Source organism: Nothoprocta perdicaria, unplaced genomic scaffold (assembly GCF_003342845.1).
Source record: "Nothoprocta perdicaria isolate Ctin4 unplaced genomic scaffold, notPer1 scaffold_19, whole genome shotgun sequence".
In the NCBI taxonomy this organism is placed as follows: Eukaryota; Metazoa; Chordata; class Aves; order Tinamiformes; family Tinamidae; genus Nothoprocta; species Nothoprocta perdicaria.
Window position 1 is genome coordinate 3,487,452 of NW_020455093.1, and position 21,668 is coordinate 3,509,119.

Here is a 21,668-nt window from a genome sequence, read left to right on the forward strand (position 1 = left end):
ATTTCTTTGTGCATCGAAGTATAATAAATTTTCTTCGTCTGTGATTTCAAGTTATCTTCTGAAAAATGCTCAATAATGTATGGGATGAATACTTGTAAAATTCTTACGATTTGAATTCTAAGATCAGGCAAAATTTATAGTAAGACATTATATTCCAGAAGATTCCCTAAAACTTGAGCAATGAAGCTTTCTTAATTATATTTATCAAGAGGCAACTTTTAGGAGTGGAATAGCTTATAATTAGAGTGACCCAAAAATTATGTTAGCAATATTTTATGGTATTATTTTAATTCAATGAAAGTAATTTCATTACCAAAAGTTCAGATGTTCCCAGCACATCTAACGTAAGTGACTGCATCCTGGAGTAGTGAACACCAAGCTCTCTATGGATTCCTGAGCATTCAATACAAGTTAGAATTCCCAAATTTGTTGAAAGCCAGGTAGGATCTGAAATAAAAAGCACCTACAGAATTATAGTTTATTCAGGTACTGATTTCCTTCTAAAAAAATATATTAATACTGAAAAGAAACTCTGCAGAAATAATATGCCAGCACATAAATTATAAAGGCATAAGTACTAAAATTTTGATATATACTCTGTTGAGAAACACAAAAGAGAATCTCATGGCAAAAGAAGTCAAAATACAAAATGTTAAGCGATTTTTGTTATTTTGTGTTGTTTGGCTTTGTTTCTTTTAATGAAATATCTACCCCAAAGAGTACTTCTCATTTGAGGTCAGATTTGTATTTCAGCCAACTGCTTTCAAGAACTGCTTTCCAGCATGTTACATTCTTAATCAAGGCTTATAAGTGTAATATAAGCTGAAACAACAGTGTCTACAGTTTTTTTTTTCTTTATTTTATAGTCCAGCTATTGACTTTAGGCTAACGGAAGGAAAAGTGATATTTATGCAGAGCCACACTCTAATGGACTCTTTCTTATTCAACTCTCTCTCATCTTCTAGTCAATTAATTAATTTCTGAAGATTTAGAGAACTTTGAAACTTGCTTAATAAAAATTCAGTGCTAGTTATTTAGAATATTCTCTTTCAAAGGCAGTAGAATTGACTCTTCTCATAGTTTTATACAGTATTACTTGAACTTACTATTAATTTACAAAACACATACAGTTTCAGATAAAATGTTTTCAGCTACAGTGTCAGAGCAAGAAAGTAACTTCTGCACTGTGTCACACTACGGAACACATAAAACAGAAGGAATTAAAAAATAATAGGATTAAAGTAGAACTTCACTGACCAGCCTGACAAGCTCTACGATTAAACAAACTACCTCTGCAAAGCAGCCAGCAGATTCCTGTTCCAAATAAGCTCAGTCTTAGACCTATTCCCGAGGTATATATTAAAGATTAAAGGTTAAAACAAAACATGAAATGTACCAGGAAAATGCTGAAGTATCTATTGATGCCCTACACTAAAGATCTACATCTTGAGTAAAATGTGGACTTGCTAACAGAAGTTGAGTTGATTTATGTCAGCAAAAGTTTCAATTAGCAAAGTACAAGGGAGAAAAAACTAGCAAAAGTTAGGAACTTTTCTCCCCACTGACAGTATGACTAAAGCAAATCAATTTTGCTACAGTAGTTCAAGTAAATTGTTAGCATGTTCTATTATGTGCATAATCCCTATGAGATAAAGAGGAGAAAGCATAAAATACCAGCTTAAACACGCTCATGAGACATAGTATTTTTACCAATTAGAAATACACTTAATTGAGTCACCTTGTGCTCCACAGTCACAACACACATCATTTCCAGTCATCCTCTGGACTTCAGATATAATTTCTTTTGTCAGTTCCTGGACAATATTATTTTCTCCTGTGTTATCATCTCCTTTGAATGCATTATTTAAAGCTTCCTCTTTGCTGTTTTGTAGCACAGAAGTCCATCTAAAATGGCAGTAATATTTTGCTATTAAACGTTTAGGCACTTCTAAAGTTTAAGGTATGTCTTAGCAGAGCACCACTATCCAAAAGAAAGTCAGCAAAGTAACTCACATTTGACATTCCTGTTCATCTTCTGCTTGAAAGTGGTAAGTTCTGTCATCTGCACAACAAATTCATATAGAGATTAAAAGCTGATTATACAGAAATCTCTCCAAAATCTCAAACATGCGAGTCCTGAGGCCTCCAGCCCCATCACTGAAAAGCTGAGAGGCCAAGGAAGTCTACTTGGGGTGTTCTCTTCCTACACAGGTTTGTGTTTACACCCCACACTGAAAAAGCCCCAGCTCCCTCATTTTTCATGGGTGGCTGTTTTTTCTAAAACAGTTAGAAAAGTTAGTCTTTTTCCAAACTGTTTTCCTTTCAGTGCTGTGCCTGCCTCTATTATCAAAGGAGCAGGAGAGCTCAGATATTTTATTTTGTTTTGGGAGGTTCTAGAAATATGTTCAGCATGTTCAATAATCACAGCTCTGCTTTTCCTTTTTTTTTTTTTTAATTTATTTGGGTGGGAATATATCTGAAACGGAGTTCATATTTGAGTTATCTGTGTACATAAAGAAAGACTTCCAATTTCCAGATGAACCCTACAGTAATTAAATAACTACAGCAATTAAAAATGGCAAAATGGACTTGTCAGACACCAATGCAAAATTTACAAAATCAAGATAAACCTTCAGTGTTTCAACTAAATCAAAAAAAAAAAAAAAACACCTCTGAACTTTCTCCTACTTTCATAACTATAAGCACTGTTTTCATACTGTCATAATTCAAGGGAAAAAAAAAGCAGAATACATTAAATGGTTGAGCCAAAGTAGTGACACGAACAGGTAAAATCACGTAAGAATACATAGGATTCAAACAAGTGAGATGGGATAGGGGAAAATTTCCCATCAAAACTAGGGTAAACATGCATTTATTTCAAGGAAAAGGGAGGAAGATAGACTGCATCTACAGCTTCATTTCCTTCCTCAAAATTAAAATATTTTTCCATCTGTTTTCTGAAAGAGACAAAACAAGGAGAAATGACTTGGAAGCCAGTTCTTCAGTTTTTCTTTCCCACTGAAGCAGTAATATATCAGGATTACGTTCAGTGAATGCTTTGAAACTCAAATATATTGCATTAATTTTTGGAAAGGAAAAATAATTTATATAAATTCAAGCAGCAGAAACGTAAGATCTATATTGAAAGAAATGATTTCATATAGGGCAAATTTATCTCAGGACTCAAGCAAATTATTATTCTACTTCATAAAACTTATTCTTGTACGGGTGGAGTTTTAAGAACAAGAACAGGCTAAACAGAGAACAAATCAGGATGATTACCAATTTTTCTTGTGTTAAGACCCAGCAGTTTCTCTGAATTTTGGGATCAAATCTACATCATGAATGATGTTCCTAATGCTGTGATCAAGCCTGTATGAGCAATAAAACCAAGCCCTAATGATTAATAAAATGTGGTCTCCCCACATTACAGTCACCAGGGCTTCATGTGCACCTTTATGTCACAGGGCAAGTGGCTATGGAAAATCTTGCATGTTGCCAATCTTGCTCTAGAGATAGGACTAGGAGATACTGAATAGCCTAAGACAGGGAAAGGGCTTTCAAACCTATGTCAGTGTTCTCTGAAAACACAAAAAAACAATGTTTGCCATCGTTCTCCTCTCTCCAACACTCTCTCAAAGTGTTTCATGCTACTGTTTGCCTTATTTGTGCTATTTATAACAACATTAAAATCATCCCATTAATTTGGCATAGAGCAGAAATGGGAAGACTTTCTTAGGAGCTTGTATGAGTACTAGTCTATTAATATCAGGAGCACTTCTTATGCTTCCAAACATGAAAGTACTGTATGTACTGAGAAATGAGTAATGATGAACAGCATTATGCTCCCCCCCACCCCAATTATACTTCTATATTAGCACTGCATTACTGCTGAGTCCATAAATACAACACTAAAATGTCCCAGAAAGGAAGCAAAAATAAACATTTCACTACCCAATTTCATATTATGCTAGCTAGTTCCAAAGCAAAATCTTCCATTATTCAATTTTCGTCTTTTACATTTGTAGGCTTCCTTATCTCCTCTTGACACTTTTGAGGTTGCGAAGTTAAAAGTGCTTTTAGTTCCTTCAAAATTACAAAGCAACTGACATGCTTTAATTTTGAGTACAGTTATCATGGTTCAAATCCTTCTTTTGGTCCTGTATGAGAGTCATAACTTTCCAAGATCATGAGCCATGAAATTCGTAAGGTAAAGGGCACTATCACAGCAAAAGGATGTTACTACATTGTAAAGATTGAGTAAAACGAAATAGAACAAAGCAGCAAACAAGCAAGCAGGTTTCCAAACAAGTATGTATAATAAACTGCATTTTATTTAAAATAAAAAAAAAAAGTTTGTCCTCAAAATGGTATCTATAAATGATAAAATGTTTAACTGGGTTACTGACACACCTTGAGAAATAACACAAAAAAACGCAGATATTAACTGCAAGGAAGAAGACCTGAACAACAAACCTACGTGATATGAGGTCAAAACACTTTTTCTCCTCGGGGTTTGTTTTCACTTGGCAGGTTAACAGATTGAGCTTTGCTGGAGGTCGGTTTGCCTATATAAAGAGAAAAAACAAATAAACAAACCATATTTTAGTATACTGCACGCTGAATGAGCTCTCCAGTCCTAGACACTTTGTTTATGGCCACTAGGATTTTACTTCCATTTTGAAGGTGTCTAGGCTTTAATTTATATTTTCGCCTGGACCTTCAGTTTATGAAGTTTATTTTCTTCTATTTGTAAAGTTTACTTTCTTCCACTAGGCTATTTTGTTCACCACACTGATAACTGAATAAACACAAAAAAAATGTTGATAGGGATGAGGAGCTACCATCACTCCAGTTATGCCCACTTGGTCAACTTACCAGCTGCACTTATCTATAGGAATCAGGTATAACAATGAGTCAGATTTCTTTTACCTAAGTTTATCCTTGTAAAATTGAGACATTTAATTTAGTAGTTAGTTACCTAACTACTATTTCAGCACTCAGTAAAGAAAGAGATAGGGACTCTCAGCAAGCTTAGAATGGGATAAACTGACTTTTGCTGATGCCTTTAAAGATAGCCTAGATAAAAACAGAATTAATGCGAAACTGGTTAAGTCAGTGAAGTAACACACGGAGGAAAAAAGATAGTTTACAGAGAGATGTCTTGCAACAAACATAGGTAAAACTAAACTGATACAGTTTATTATCAAAAAAGTAGTTATATATATTCTATAGTAACATGCACTTTCTAGTCCAATTCTGCTCACCTATTTCAGTACCTTATTGAATAAAAAGTGGCAATGTTTTATTAAAAGCAAAATGCATGTGCCATTTACATTTTAAAATGGTTCATAAAGTAACCAATGGTTCAAAATGTAACCTGCCTGTTCTCCAGATACAGGGAAGAGTTAGGGTACCCTACAAAGATGTCATGTTTGCTGTGTCGTGCTTGCTGTGTTGACTTGAGGAATTGCTTGCTCTTGCTATAAGGGAAAACTAGCTGCATACTGTCTTTTTTTTTTTTTTTTTTTTTTTTTTAAAGAATAATTTGATTAGAAAGCAGATTTAACTAGGGAGCTCCTAATCTCAGTGATAAGATCTGGAAAATAATAATTTGTTTAAAGAATTAGGAAAGTGATATTAGTGATATTTTAAGGACAGAAATATACAAAAACACATCACCAAGCTTACTGTTGCAACCCTAATCATTTTAATATATGAAGCCATTAAAATGAGATTTAATCATGTAACAGCAGGTAATCAACTTGCAATGAATCACAAGAAATGTAGATCTCATTTTTTTTTCTAAATCAATCAATGAACATATTTCAGGAAAAGAACGAAAAGGGAAAAAAGAAAGAAAAGGAAAAATGAGTCTATTAAGGAAGACTCCAGATTTCTTGGAAATAACCTGATGGCGTCAGCTGAAAAAGAGTAATAACCTCATTCTAGTAAAGGCAGTAAAAGATCAAACCATGGAGAAACAGAAGAAAAGCAAGCACATATTATTTCCTGTGCTAAAACAGAAGCTTGATAACCCTGAAGAACAGCATGCTGATGTTTCATGCAACAAAACCTGCCACCCTGATGCCCATCGTGAGGGCCTGGAAAGAGGCAGGCTGCACAAGCGGCTGGGCATGGTCACCCCAACGGGCTTCAGGAGGGGCTGGGCAGCAGGAGGAGGACAGTTGGTTAATGGACAGCCACGTTGTGCTCTCTGCCCAGGAAACAGCTTGCCAAGCCTCACACACGGCGCCTTTCAGTAGCAGAAAGGAATACAGGTTTCATTATTTTAGCCTATCCAAACAAGAGCTCTTTGAAACTAGAAGTATGCAAGAAATCAGCTTGAAAAAGCCACGTTGAGCTCATTTGCTTGATTATAACTAAATACTGATAGTAACTCATAGCTATAAAGTTTTCACTTTTTTTTTTTTTTTGGTGGTTTTAACAAGTTTGTTGCCAAACAATTGTCCAGAGGCTTCCTATAAATGAACACACAAAATAAAGCAAACAAAAATCAAAACATATGCTATTTGGCAAGTAAGCCTCTGGAAGATTAACATATGCCTTTCTCAGAGGTCCTATGAGAAAGTAAAAAAATCAAGTAAATGCTGTTTAAAAAAGAATCCACCTGCTGGAACTAGACAAAATCCCCATGACTTAAGCGTATTCCAGGATTTAACCTGATTTCTGTAATATGTGAATGTTACAGAAGCATGTATAAAATGTGAAGCTGTAAGTGGACCCACCAAACTGTTTTGGAGAGATATCCAAAGGATATCCAAAGGACGGATATACGCAGACCTCTTCTGTGTCAGGATCTGAGAATGGGTGGAAATGGCCACTAGACCTCAACCCCACACCCTAAGCCCATCTGCTGATGCTGGAATCAGCTGGATCACAGCAGGGTAAGGTTGGAAGGGACCTCTGAAGATCCTCTAGCCCAGGCCCCTGCTCAGGCAGGGCTACCTAGAGGACACTGTGTCCAGGTGACTTTTGAATATGTGCTAGGAAGGAGACTCCACAACCTCTTTGGGCAGCCTGCACCAGTCTGTTATCCTCATACGAAAGATTATTTTCCTTCTGTTGAGGTGGAACTGCTCATGTTTCGGTTCATGCCCATGCAACTCAACAACTTTACAACCCTCTAAGAAAGGTCTGGAGTAATAGCCCCATATCCCCCTTGCAGTCCTGCGGCCAAACAATATCCATCCCCCAGACACGTGCCGTTACAGGATGGAAATCGCATTTCCATCACACGGTGGATGCTGTTCAGGGCAGAAATTATTAGCCTCAGAACAGATGCAAATAAAGAATAAATTACATGAATGAATTCTTCAGGCTTGCTAGGCTGCATGTGGATTTAGGCAGGATTAGTGACTCTGGAAGAAAAAATGCTAAGAAACAAATAGCTGCCACTAAACTATTTGTTTGAGATTTCCGGGTTTCATTCTCCTTCCTGATGCTCTAATCAAATAATTAACTTCAAATTGCTACTGAATATTTGGGCATTTCCTCTAACATACCAACGTCCTGCGAAAGAAATGTGCTGCCAGCCCTCCTGCCTCAAGATCAGCTCATGTTCCTTCCTGGAAAATTGGAGCTTGCTATTACCCTAAATGTTCTGGCAACACAGAATAACCACAGGAGATGAAAAGTTAAACTTCTTAGATCACACTGAGGAGTTTCATGCCATAAAACTGATTTTCACATGAGGCATGAGCAGATATGGTCATTTACTTAACACACAGATTGGCTGATTATATCATTCAGTTTTTCTAAATATTTCAGTGATTTACTAAGAATCAAAAGATTTTATCTTATTCTTTTGCCTTCAGATTTTGCTGTTAATCCTGACGGTGGTATAAAGTTTCCAGAAGTAAAGAAGAAAACAACAATAAAAAACACGGTTCCCTCAGAAGCGATAGTCATTATATTCCTTTTTGCAGACACCCTACACATTCTATTTAAGGTTTTAAAACACGATTCAGCTCTAAGAAATAGAAAAGTTTCAAACAGAAGTTTCTCACTCATGATTTCTTGACATGGAAACCACTTATGAGCTTCTATCAACATGATTCAATCAGCTTCTATCACTTCTTTTTTCACCCACGTACATTAAACTGCATTCAGGCAGGTGTCAGACAATTTCCAGGTGCTAATAACTACCCAAAGGAGCAGTGTCTGGTTTGCAGTCAGTTCCTATCTTGCGCGTTACGAATGCTAATTTCTTTGAAGCTTTTAGGTATCTGAAAATGTAGCAACTGCGCATATGCCAATACATGCAGATGTATTCAGCTTTACAGCTAAGTGACTGACGGAAAACAAACTACTTTCTCCATCAGTATCAGGAGAGCACTTGGCAGGCAACCTTACATCAGAGTACGGCACCTGCGACGGACAGAGGAGGCTGTCCGTCTGGTGCCCAGAGGCCCAATTCCAACCAGGAATTAATCTGAAAAATATCTGAAAAAGAGTCTTACAAAAATCTTGAAGGCTACAGACATCTATGAAGAATATTCAACTTAAAAGGAAAGACACTTAGGAATTAAAGGAAAGGTACTTAGGATTTTTTATTTGGAAAGGCAAACAGAACTGAGTACTGAACTACTGAGAGATGGGGCATTTTGGAGTTTCCAGGAGCAGAGAATGATCCATCACATGCTAGAGGTCAAGAGATAACAACCCTAAGAACACCTAGTAATAAATAATATTGCTTCAAAAATCTGCAAAGACATTCAGAGAAGCCAAAAAAATCTTATGAAATTTATAATAATTCCTAGGAAATTAATACTCATTGTACTGTCAATAATGTAAGCACTAAACACTGCATAAAGCTGCAACTAAAACACAGGGAGAAAGGTAAGAAAAAATGCAAAAAAATGCAGAAGAACTACTTCTCAGAAGTTTATTTTCAAGTGAGAAGATTTTAATTTTTGTAATATAAAAAGAAGAAGACCAAACTGGTGAAACTCATATACCTAAACCCATATATAAGCATCTATCCTAGCGACTGATCTCCCTCTAAAATTCCATTGACTTCAGTGGGAACTTGCTGCTTCTAAAAATGTCAGACCATCTGGCAGACTGCTTGCAGAACAAGTGCAAGAGCAGTATCCTGGTAGAACTCACTGAGTACTTGCACATAAAGTTTTAAAATTCTGCTCCACAAGTGGCTTTTGCAGCCTCTGCCAAGCTTGGGGCTGCCCCAGCCAGACTCCTGCTGCTACTCCTGCAGCGTGGCCAGTGCCAAGGACATTTACAGAGCATGGAGGCCCGAGGATTGGGCTGTGACCAAGCCACACTCGTGCACATTCAAAGCATCAGGCATAAACTGGTCCACAGCTCCAAGTTCACAGCAGCTACTGTATTTTGCAGGCCTGATTTGTCCCTCCTCCCGAACTCCTGGTTGACAACAGCTTGTGATTAGATGCACAAATGGGAGATTGATTCATTTTTGCTGCCAGGGTCAACTCGCAGTCGTAGCAACAAGCGCAACAGGATGAAGAACAGAACAGTTCACAACAGGATCAGGGCACAGAACAGGAAACAGTGGCACTGAACTGATTTCTGACTTCAGAAGCTTTCAAGAAAGCAAATCAGAAAGAGGGAGTAAGGGAAAGAAAAAATACCCGAGCTGGAAGCCAAAACAGTAACATGAACATGTTGGTATGTTCTGAATACCTGTGGGGCTAATTCCCCTTCTCTTTAGTTTCTGATAGAAGCTGCTTTCACAGTTAATTCCTGCCTCGCTGTTCCCCCCCAAAATCTGTCCTTGTAACAGATTATCACATAACAGCACATTTTGCAGAGGGAAGTTTCAGCATCTTTCAGCCTGCCTTTTGTATTTAAAAACTTTGAACCTATCTGGAAAAGGAACTCCCTACCAAATCCTTCCACAAGGAGGAAGTTAATATTTGTACTTTTAGCCAGCCTAGTAAAATCTGAAGAGCTTTCCCAAACAACATAACTCATTAAAGAAGTCATTTTTTTCCATTAGTCATCTTTTTTTTTAAAAAAAATGTATTTTTAGTTATTATGTATTAACACATTTCTGAAAGACTGCCTTAAAAAGATATATCCATCATATTCAACATGTTACATCAGGAACGTAGCTAATTCCAAATTATAAATATAGAACAGCATAGTTTGTCTTTTTGTATTAGCAACCATGTACATAAAATACTGTAAACAAATACTTACGGTACCATGGGAAATTGTAAGAAAACCATTTTTAACGGAGCACTTCCTTTTCTGCCACACTTTTCTGATTCTGGTTTAAAAGGAGAAAGAAAAAACGTGACTCAATTTTTAATATATTTAATATTACATGATTTCAGCTCTTTGGGACCTCATTTTTTTTGCAGTACAAGCCAGCAGTTCTTACCCATCACTTTTCTTGTACAGACTGCCGCTCCGTTCAGTGCCATGTTCCTTGTTTCCCTGAGGTTGATGTAAACTGTAGGCAGTACTCTGACGCATCTGAGAATCCTGAAATGTAAAGAACAGCAATCTGTAAAGCAGGCCACAGTTTTTACCAACTTACCTATCCTATTAATGAGTTTCAGAGCTTTTCTTCTCGATTTATAACTGATTTGTAGAGCCAAAAAAGCACATTTTTCCTCCTTGATTAGAAACAGAAATTCATTTCTTCCTCCATAAGGCACAAAAAAATATTTATGAAGCAGCCATCATGAACACTTATCAAAATCCTCCACTTTTATTTAGCTTTACTACTGGCATTTATATGTTGTTTTAGCATGAACGGTAACTGAGCAATGTGTTTTCCAACTCATGCAAACACTGTGGTGTAAAAATACTACAGGTAACTATTATCTGTAATTCCAACACTGTAGTGTAAAAATACTACAGGTAATTATTATCTGTAATTCCAACCCTTCCATTCTAATAAATAAATAAATAAATAAATAAATAAATAAATAAAGTTAATTAGAAGTGGTTTTCCTTGTGGAAACGGAGTCATTATTGCTTTTGGAAAGCAACATGAACCTACTGGAAACAGTTCAGTAGGTATAAAGGAATTAACAGAAAAATAGAGAAATTATTTCCGTAAGAAAAATCAGTTAAGTGAAACCAAAGTTAGTTTTTCCTGGGTCCAATGACTTGAACAAAGTCTAATTCTGGGACCAGAGGCACCAAGTTTTAAACTAGACTGTTCTCACTGCCAATGGAACTACTGACTATTTTGGCTACACCAAATTATACCGCAGAGATATAAGACAGAAAACAGTAGATTAAAAAAAAAAAAAAAAAAAAAAAAAAAAAAAAAAAAAAAAAAAAAAAAAAAAAAAAGCCTATTTAAATGAATACCTGAGAATATCCAAGCTTGAACTTAAGAACTACTAGAAACTACGTTGATAAAAATCCTCTTCTGATTAAAAAAAAAAAAAAAAGAAAAAAAAGAAATAGGACCTCTCAAGCACTAGTAGCTTGAGGACAAAATAAACTCATTTGGATTTTCTGATTGTACAGTGATAAAATATACAGTGCTTCCAAAATAATGATTCATAAGATCATTCCTCTCCATTTAAAATTAGCTTCATACATAGCGCATGTAGACAGTAACTCTGGATACAAGGAGGGGAAAACCCAGAGCACGTTTGGACTGTGCTTTTCCCTGGGGAACATGAGCTCCCAAAGAGCCGGGATGTTTTACAGGGAGCAGCAGCGCGTTGGGCTGTCGGTGTCCTGCTGAACTGCGGCATCAGCTCATGCGAGGTCAGGGACACCTCGCTGTGGTGGCACAGGGGCAGTGCCACCACATCCAGCCCCCCTCAGCGTGGGGGTTGCTGCAGGTTGTCCAGCTCACTGCGAGGACAACCCTGGGGCTCAGAGGTGCCCAGGGGCCCAACGCGAGCTCAAGGCAGGTGCTGCCAAGATGGCTCCTGCTCTGGCAGCACCACCTCGCACCCCTCCCTCGTCCCTCAGCGAGTCATCTGAGGAGCTGCACCACGTGGGCCTCCCTCTGGGCCCTCAGGACACCACAAACCACCATTTAAAGTCCATTTCTGACAGAACATCCGGATTTAAACCAGCATGTTTATCAATCTTCACAGTTATACAGAACTGTTTTAGTATCTCCTGGCTGCCAAGCATGAAAACAGAGCAACATGCAGAACAAATTCTCATCACCGATCAGGAATCCCTGCATATGTTCACCGGCTTCTGAAGAAAATCTGCTCTGACACCACCAGTTATGCCCTACCAAAGCTTTATACTTCGCCGCCCGTTATTCCGGGTTGTTTCAGTAAAAGACCTTCATTCCCAACAGATCAGAGCCCGGGCAGGAAATTAACTTCTGTTCTCCATATCCTCAATTACGCACAGATTTCAGATGACCTCTACTACGTGCCCACAGGAGAATTCCCCTTACTTAGGTTTTTGCTGCTGCTTTTTGTGGGGGTTTTGCTGATGCTTTTCAGTTACCTTCCTTCAGCTGCTGTTTACGCTCGGTTGCTGTGCATGGCTTCCTGCTTCACTCCGGCTACAGAGGAAGCTGCTGTGGCTGACGTGTATTTCCACACATTCATTACCCCAGGCAGTATTTTTAAAAGGTCTTATACTATTTCATGGAAGGGAGTTAGGGACAGGACGGGGAGGTTTTCACTTCTGAATCACCGGTTCAGGCTTTGTGCAAATTAGTGCTGCCCAATGTCACTTCCAGAGGATGTTTTTTTTTTTTCATTTGCCTTGAAAAGCCAGTTCATGATTTGGATCTCGCTCCTCACAGACATGATGCCATACCACAAATCTCCATTACAATTAACATCCTTCCGGGCAATCTCAGCATGCCTTTTCCATATGCAGGCCCCCCAAAGGGGCTTCCCTTATTTCTGGCTTGCATATTCTCCAAACAGGAGGACAAGTCACAGATAACAGGGTCAGATCCAATAACCTCATCAGAGGAGCAGGAACAAGGTACGTTACCTATGGGAGGAAATGGATTGCTGCAGGATATGGGACGTATTTAGTGCAGAAGATTGTCATTTAAAATACATCTTAATCTTAAGGAGATTAAAACAGACTGAAGTGCACAAGCTTAAGAAACTGAACTTTGTCCACTTTATCAGCTTTGAAATGCAGACAGACATACACAAAAAGGTGAGTCATTTAATTGCAGCATGTTTATAAGTGAATCACTTCAGTGATCACAAACACGTTTCTTTGGAAGCCGTCTAAAGACTCACTTCTAAATCGGGCTGAGTAACATTGCTAACAACAAAACAACTGGGAACAAATTATTTTGTAAAGGTGACCTGTGATCCAACCCAACTTTCCACACAAGGAGCTTTAATCGATATACAACGAATTTCAGTGAATTCCACAGCTGCTCTGTATGAGAGCTGAGCCCATCCTGACCCCTCCTGAGCATAAAGGTGTCAGAAATCCCTCACAGCTTCACAGCAGCTCCAGTTTCTCCCGCATTTTACCTCCCTGCCAGAAGGATTTTCCAGCTGCACATCTTACCTCTCCACAGCCCTGCGGAGCCTCCAGCAGCTGCCTCTGCCAGAGCCCCCTGAGGCGGCTTCTCCTCCTGCTTGGCTACCACGAGCTTTGTCAAGCAGACAAAGCTCCTGGCAGGGCAGTTACACAGGCTATGGGTTCCACCAGTGCTGCAGAGGAGGCAGATGCAAGTCTGAGCACTAGATGAAATCTAACTTTAATCCTAACTTTGCAGATCTGTGCACTGACATAGACAGTTGTTGCTACTGGCTGGGAAGCAGTCACCAACTTATTGTCTTGCTTTAAGCTAGTGCTTAAGCCTTCCACAGAGAGGACGCAAGAGAGAAATAGAGATAATATAACTCTAAAGTTGATCCCCAAAATTGTAGGAGATCTACAATCTGAGGCAAAAAAAAAAGTTTAAAAATTAATAACAACCATAGCAGACACAAAAACATTTTTCAATGATCACTTAAAAAGATGTTTCACTACAAAGCAGGTCTGAGGAAGTTCTGTACAGGGGGAAATAATGTACACAGTCACAACAACAACAAAAGGTCACTATGGATATTTATGTGCTTTGTTAAACATAACAGAAATAATAACTGCATTCTGCTTTTAAGGCAGGAAGCCCATTTTAATTAAAAATACATACATCTTTAGGGTCAAGCAACTAGCCCAATCAAATCAAGCAACTGGATTTCATTCCCAGCAAGGAGGTAAGAGGCAATTACCATTTTGTCCTACAATAATTTTCCTTCTCAAGAAACACGCTGACAATTTCCACCCCCTCCTGGCCCATGACAGAGAACAAAGCAGAAGAAAAAACTGAAATGACCCTTTTTTCATACTAACAGAAAAAAGCTCATAGGAAAAATCCAGTTTCTTGAAATCTGAATGGAAATCATGCCAACTATTTTCATTAAAATATAGTAACACTTACTCTCCTAGACTTCGGTCACAAAATGTAAATGCATTTCAGGAAGGAAAAAGAAATCAGTTATAGTAAAGGAAATTGCAGCACAACAAGACTATTATGAGTAGGTTGTACAGTAAATCACACCAGGGCTGTTTGGCATCCCACTGATTAATTGATGTTTTTAAAATTTTCAAAAATAATTGTATTACTTCCCATGCTCTGCAAGTAAAGGCTTATATCTAAATCTAAAAATTTACATATAATGAATATAGTATAAAACACTGCATTTGTGTTTTTAATTGCAGTAAAAAAAATGAGCGATCAATTTGTTATTGTATTTATTATTCCTTTCTCTTCAGTCTCTGAAAATCAGATGTGTGCTCACATTTTTCCTATACAGTAATATCAATATCACAGATAATAACAGGTAAACTCAGAGTTTCCTTTACTGCCTTTAACAAAAAAGACCTGAGTAGCCCAAGAAGCTGGTAACACACCATAAATAGAACAGACTTCTTTAGCAAGAGAAGGCAGCCAAGAGTGAAGCCAAAGTAGTCCCCATTTCCATTAGGATCATTAGTCTTTTAATCTACAGTGCTGAAATTTGAAAGTTTTTTTTATGCCTCACAGAACCTAAAATGCTGCCTCCAAACTGTAGAAGACTTTGCACACAAAGATTATCACCCCAAACGGCACGTGGTAACAGCAGCACCTCCAAGTTAGGGACATTTAAGACTGTTTAAATGTGTAGCTAGCCATCTGTTAGAGCTAGGTGGAATGGCATAACCCTCAAAGGACACTGGAAGAAAGACGGAGAAAGACGTTTGAGTTCTCTAAACTAAACCACTTAATTGTAATCCCTCTTGAAAAGAGCATCAGAAAGATTAATTTATCACTTGCTCGTGTCCCAGCAGCCCCACAAAGGAAGCTGGCTTTTGTTTATATGAAGCACAAACCATTTGAAACAAGTACAGACTTGATGGTTTGGGTTTGGTTATAAACAAGAGGCTTGCTGCTACATCAGAGCCTGTAAAATATAATTTCTCCAGTGAATTTTAAATCTAATGACAGTCATAGATGAAGCTTAAAAAATACTATTTTGGCAGACTTGTGAACTGACCTAACCCTTGCAATACCTTTGAAAACTGGTGGCTTGCAGCAGAATATTAAACTTCATTGTCATTTTTGCCAACGATGATTGAGTGTTTGGGGATTTGGAGTTATTTTAATTTTACATAATTTTGACAATATAGCAGCTTTCAGGATGTACATTCTGTACTGACTGTATCTTTCGGATTTTGTCCAAGTTCTTCCACTCTCACTTTGAGCTACAAAGAACCCATTGCTTACAGTGAGTTCATAGCCAGCCCACCAGCTTTAGTGCTGTTCAATATTAGAAAAGCAAGCTTATTTCACAGTAATTCCTGCACGTATTTTTAGTGAGGATTCCTTAAAAAAATCCTCAAATCTTTGTCAGAAGAACACAATATGAATGTCAAAACAAAAATGAATACATTAGCTGAAAGAGATTTATATGGCTAGTGAAAGTTAAAATAATTCTATTTCAAAAAGTAACATTGCATGGGAAGCTGTCAAAATGGGTATTCCAAAGTTAAATCACCTTATATGCTCACCTCTTTCTGATCAACCTGGAGTGCTGATTTTAAAATATCTCTAAGTTGCGTGAGTTGTCTTCTTTCTTCATCTTGTGCTTGTTTTATCTTAAATGAAGAAAAATACCAGTTAAAAAATGAAGTATTAATTCTTCTTAACGCAGTTCTTCAGAATTTATTACTTAATGGGTTCACTTTTCTGACAAATATTCAGCAAGAATGAAAATATGAAAATTAAAATTAAGTTATAATCAGTTTCCTTTCCTTGTTATCTTCAAGAGACTTGGTAACAGCTGGGATGTTGCTGGTTAAGACCATTGCCTTTGATACTACTTTATGTTATTCAAGTTTTGTTACATTTGAAACCATGTGGTTTTATACCTAAGCTTTTCAGTTACAACTTTTTAGAGAAAAACCTGCTTTGCTACAATTTTAAATAGCAGGATCTTTCACTGCAACTAAGATTTCTGGATACAATACTTAAGTAAAATATTATAATCTACTCAATCTGAAACAGAACAATTACAGTTTTATTGTAAAATACAGTAAAAGAATAATTTAGATCAAACATTTGAAAGATTACTGCTCACTGTATAAAGATCTGTCGAGAGCGTCTCAATTGAAGGCTTGAGACTTTCCACTGCTTTTAATCCATCCTGAAAGAAACTTTAAAAGAAAAACAAAAACCTCATTACTTATCTTTGTTGTGTATTTTCTGTTAAAAAAAAAAAAAAAGCTAAAAAAAAGTTTGAAAAGATAGATATACATAGTAGTATGACATGCTAAAAATTTCCAAGACCTTAGAATAGACTTTTTTTTTTCAGGTATTTATTTTAAGATCAATCCACTTCCATATTTCCCTCTTAGCTCATTCTAATATACAAAATCCCCAAGGTTTGGAACTACTGCAATCAATTGCCACAGGTTTTCTTCATTCTCATCTCATACATGAATTCTTTTTCACAGCTTTTTGAAGCTTTTTTTTAGAAATGTAGCTTCTGAAGGCTCAGAACAAGCAAATTTAATTTCCACTATATATAAAATCATAGAGACTTTTGGAGCACAATAATATCATGTCTAATGGAAGCTTCTCACAAAAGGAATTCTGTTTCCAGTATTACTTCTTACTTCTGGACTATATGCAGTCTCAATATGCTTATGGTCAATAAATTGGATGTATTTGTGTTTTGGAGGAGTTATTTTTTACAATGACTGTTTCAGCTCTTAAAAAAAATACACTTTTTTTTTTTTTTTGGAATAAGTTTTAAAGAAACCACAACTACATTAGGCAAAAAAACAGTCTGCTGCACTATTTGCAATTTATGTATTTTCAGCCTAGGAAAGAGACAACACAAGACAACACTCATGTTGTGAAAATTCTATTAAATTAAAAGACAAGATGAATGACAAACTACAACTGAGATGGATTTTACAGCAAGGGAGTAATATAGGGAAAGAAACTCATACAGATTCAGGCTGTTTTCTTAAGATAAAAACATACTAATATAAACAGGCTGATAGTGACTCTTTTTAGCTTTTAACTTCTACTTGATAGTTATAAAACTGAGCTGCAAGACTACAGTAAAATAAGTCCATCAGTCCTATGGAAAGGCCAGAAAGACCAGTAAGTCTTTCTCTATTTGAAGAACAGCTGGAATGTGTCAGATGATTCTGTGGCACTTCCCTGGCACAGACAGTTATATGATAAGGACAGTTATATGATAAGAACTCCTAAGTTTCAGAATCCAGTACGCAAAGCAGTGGCTGATCTCGTGCACCAAAGCAAGTAGTCAAAGAAGCTAATGAGAACAGCTGAACCTTGTATTTTGAAAAGGAAATAAGGTGTTATCATGGTGTCAAAAGCTGAAAATAAGACACTGCTACAACTATTGTATAAGCGTAAAGCTGGAACATACTTGCACTGTGCATGAAAATACTTGATCAAGTTCTGAAGCAAGTCCACTCCTTTTTTAATCTTGATTTCATTGACTTTCAGCAGGTACTGTTAAAAGAGAAATTCACAAAAGAAATTGAAGATTACAATTACTGCTACGGCACTTTATAAAATGTTATTTTCAACTGTATTTAAGAAGCTTTATGAGCTGCAGATTGAGCGGCCCTACAAGAGAACGTGTCAAACTGTGGCTTCAAGCACAACTCAGTCACTCAAAAGCAACTGTTGTCATTGATGCTTTCTGATACCCTATGGGGATACTTTGCTCTGATTAATTCAAATTACTCCTGCCTTTTTCATGAACCTAGCAGAAGACTATGTTACATGAAGCTTAAAAGGGTTTAGGCAATGAATTTAGGAACCAACTTGGAAATTTAGCAGCTGATCTACAAACCTATCTCACCAGTGCTTAAGTCCATAACCTGACAGATGTCACTAAGGTAGAAAGTAATTTATTCAAAGAAAAGGAAAGAGAAAAAGTTACAGATCATTTTAATAATTTCTAATAGATTTTTTTTAAAAAAATGACTTCTGATTTTATCATTTTCTCTATCAATTTCTTATAGATGTTAATGATCATGGCTAATAATTAACCTTAGGAAAAGCACTTTTGAAAAAATCCTCCTATGGAGCTTAAAAATAAGACCAATGAGTGTCCCTTAGCATCAGGCACAGATGAATTCCACAGCAAGTGACTGCTCCTCCCCGCATGGCTTAGCACAGAAGACGGCAGCCACCTAAACCAAAATATGTTTAGCCAAATATTAACAGGAGTCCGTAACTATCCTTTAAATGAGGAGAATGTTTAATCCCTGCTTAGATAACCGACCGACAGGCAAGGGGGTAAATGCCTTCTTAACAATGCTCCAATGCATCTGCTTTCCCCTTCTCCAGTTGGGATAAATATTTCATCTTTGCTTTTTAAAAATCACTAAAATAGAGCAGTATCCAAGGGCTAATTTTCAATGCTGCAGCTTTTTGTGCTGGTTCAGGTAAAGTAATGAGTAGCCAGCACAATGGTAGATGTCTGCACTGGAAAACATTTGGTTGGAAGAATCATCTCTCCAATTTCTGTTAAATTAAAAAGGGAGCTCAAGGCATGTGGTATTAAACTCACTTTATAGAGAACTATCCTACATTTATCATAGATCTTCAATATACTTCACCTCTGCTTTAAGAACAAAAAATAAAACAAAAACTCCTTTTATGACTACTCAAGAGGTACCCAAGTGTAATTTTCTCCCTCTGTCCCCTCCAAAAAATACAGTGATTCTTTAGCTATTCTACATAAAGGTAATTGCATCATTTTTTACAGATTTCACCCAGGATCACATCATTGTTGCAACCAACTAAAGCGCAGTGCTTCACTGTGGCAAAGGAAGAGAGAAGCATGTGTTTCTGGTGACTTCTTAGGAAGGATACAGATGGGCAATTATTTGGCAACATCCCTAAACACACTAGGAACACAGATCTCCTCATCCGTTTGGAATATCTTAGGCTGGCTCCATCGACAAGTACGAATTGACTAAATATCAGCACCTGCAGTTACTAAAGCTGACAGTCAGGGCACCTGTTGTTAAGCTATGTTGGCATATTGATAAGCCCCACTTATCATATTGAAAACAAAAGAAAACACCCCTGGTGTATTTTTCTGCCAAAGGATAGAAAGAATGAGCACAGCCATTTGGATCCCCAATTTGGAAATCCAACAGGAGTCTGATATGCCTTAGAATCCAAACAAAAAACAAACAAAAAGAAGATCATCAGATGTAAAATACTGCAAAAATCACCAGCATTTTGACCTGGCAGCATTCTGAAACATCTTGAAGATACCCAGATGCCATCTTTAGCATTTTTTTCCCCAACAGGAGCCCAACAGTTTACTAGATTGAGGCTTTTCTTGCCGTAATGCTGCAGCAGCTCGGAGTGTGGAGAACAATGAAGAGAATGATTCAGAGTTTAAAATAACTTACACTGAAGCAGTACTGCAAAGGCTCCTTTATTACCACCTATGAGTGTTTAACTGAGTATTCCATTGTTTAATCTAAAATTATTTTCTAAAAGAAATTAGAAAAGATCAGGACATTAGCACAGAAAATTGTATGTTAACAATTTGGGTCCACTAATACCTCTGTACTTTCCTTAACACTATAAATTTTTGCTTTTCAAAAATTTCCTTAGGAAATTTCAGTAGGACAATATGAGCGTCATGTTGAATCTTACCTCACACATCTGTAACTGGAAAAAACGTCTTTCTTTTTCCATCTCTTCTGCAATTTCAGCTCCACTTATTTCTGTACGGATCATCCCATGCAGCTTAGCATGCTCTTTTTTCTCCTTCTCTATTTTTGTCCTGTAAGGCAAAGAACCAGTCAATGAAGTGAGAAATCCAAAGCCTCTCAGCAAATCTGATTATTCATCAAGTCTGCTGACAGATGTAGAGCCCAACTCCGGCAGCCTTGTGTATGACTTGCTTCCAGATGCTATTTCACTTGAAATTTGAAGATGACTAGAAATGTGCAATGACACACAGTAGCAGAAATCCAACTCAATCATCTGTTAAAATAATTTCCTGACAGATACTCTAAGCGAAGGGACTAAATGGGAGGAAGACACTAAGTTCTTGTGCCGAAGAAAAACAAATGCAGAAACAAAACAATCCACCCACTATCTTTCTTATTAAAGTTAACACATTACCCCACCTGACCAAACACTGGCTAACAAAGTGCAATTATGTCACTAGATTTATTAAGTCTTGCCTGTCAGCAAGTCATCTTCTATATATACAGAGGTTTCCTAAGCCAGCATCCCAGTTGCCATCTCTGCTTGTGTGCCGAGCCAGTTGGCACTGGGAATGCTGGCCGGCCGGCTGCGGGGCAGACTTCAAAGGCAGCTACACCAGCTGTCCTCATTCCCTCAAAGTTTCCAGGACCGTTTTCCAAGAGCTCTGAATGAAACAGGTTCTCCTGCAGAATATAAATGAATAACCAAAGCCTACCATGCAGCGTATCTCCCCTGCACACTGCCATGCATTTGTCTGGGGTATTTTTCCTGTTAGTGTGGAAGGGAGTAGTGTGATTATATTAAGCAAGTAACAAGCCTAATATGAAATAAGATACTAACAAAAGAACATAAATGAGGGTGTCTCTGAGTGTTTACTTTATGGAGAAAGATTTCTAATTTGTCATCTGTATATCCTAGAAGGAAAAAGTTGCTACAAGAACTTCTGAAGGAAATGGGATACTGCTCTGGAACAAGAGGAAGCATTAGGATGGATTACAGGAAGCAGAGCCAAGGGAGCACAGAAGACACTGGGCTGTACCTCCTCACGGGCAGTCAAGTGCCTCTTGGCTACCTCTCTGACGAGGTGATGCAGCTCAAGTGCCCTCTTAACCTGATACTAACTTTCCCCTAAGAGCGCGTGGGAAAACGTCTTGCACATTCGGAGCACTTCCAGCCAACAGGATCTTCTGTATGATTCCCTCGAGGAGGAGATGTCTGTTCTTGCACCTCGAGCAGCAAAGGGAAAACTAGAATTAACCCCACTTGTCCCCTCCCTGTTGTCACAGCAGTTTGAAAGCAGAGTCTTCCCTCTTGCCCTCATTCCTGGCCAAAACACCAGAGCCAAATCCTTGTGGTATGCCCACAGCCAGAGGGAACCAGACACAACCTCAGGCCATCAAGTCCTGTGGGAAATAACCTTTCTAAGCAAGCTTCT

The 21,668-nt window shown here is 37.6% G+C and overlaps 1 protein-coding gene across 3 annotated transcripts in view; it reads right to left on the bottom strand.

Moving 5' to 3' along the window:
* The window catches only part of ASAP2 (ArfGAP with SH3 domain, ankyrin repeat and PH domain 2), an 82,929-nt gene that overhangs the window by 17,129 nt on the left and 44,132 nt on the right, over positions 1 to 21,668 (bottom strand). For 2 of the 3 annotated variants that reach the window (XM_026037043.1, XM_026037042.1), the window contains exons 6-15: positions 20,174 to 20,303; positions 17,913 to 17,998; positions 16,587 to 16,662; positions 16,018 to 16,104; positions 10,388 to 10,491; positions 10,204 to 10,273; positions 4,481 to 4,568; positions 2,014 to 2,062; positions 1,739 to 1,905; positions 314 to 447 (exon numbers count right to left, since the gene is read on the bottom strand). In XM_026037043.1, coding sequence (XP_025892828.1) covers positions 314 to 447; positions 1,739 to 1,905; positions 2,014 to 2,062; positions 4,481 to 4,568; positions 10,204 to 10,273; positions 10,388 to 10,491; positions 16,018 to 16,104; positions 16,587 to 16,662; positions 17,913 to 17,998; positions 20,174 to 20,303 — 991 coding nt within the window. Of the gene's footprint in view, positions 1 to 313; positions 448 to 1,738; positions 1,906 to 2,013; positions 2,063 to 4,480; positions 4,569 to 10,203; positions 10,274 to 10,387; positions 10,492 to 14,407; positions 14,417 to 16,017; positions 16,105 to 16,586; positions 16,663 to 17,912; positions 17,999 to 20,173; positions 20,304 to 21,668 lie in introns of all 3 variants that reach the window. The other variant, XM_026037040.1, reaches the window with a different exon arrangement.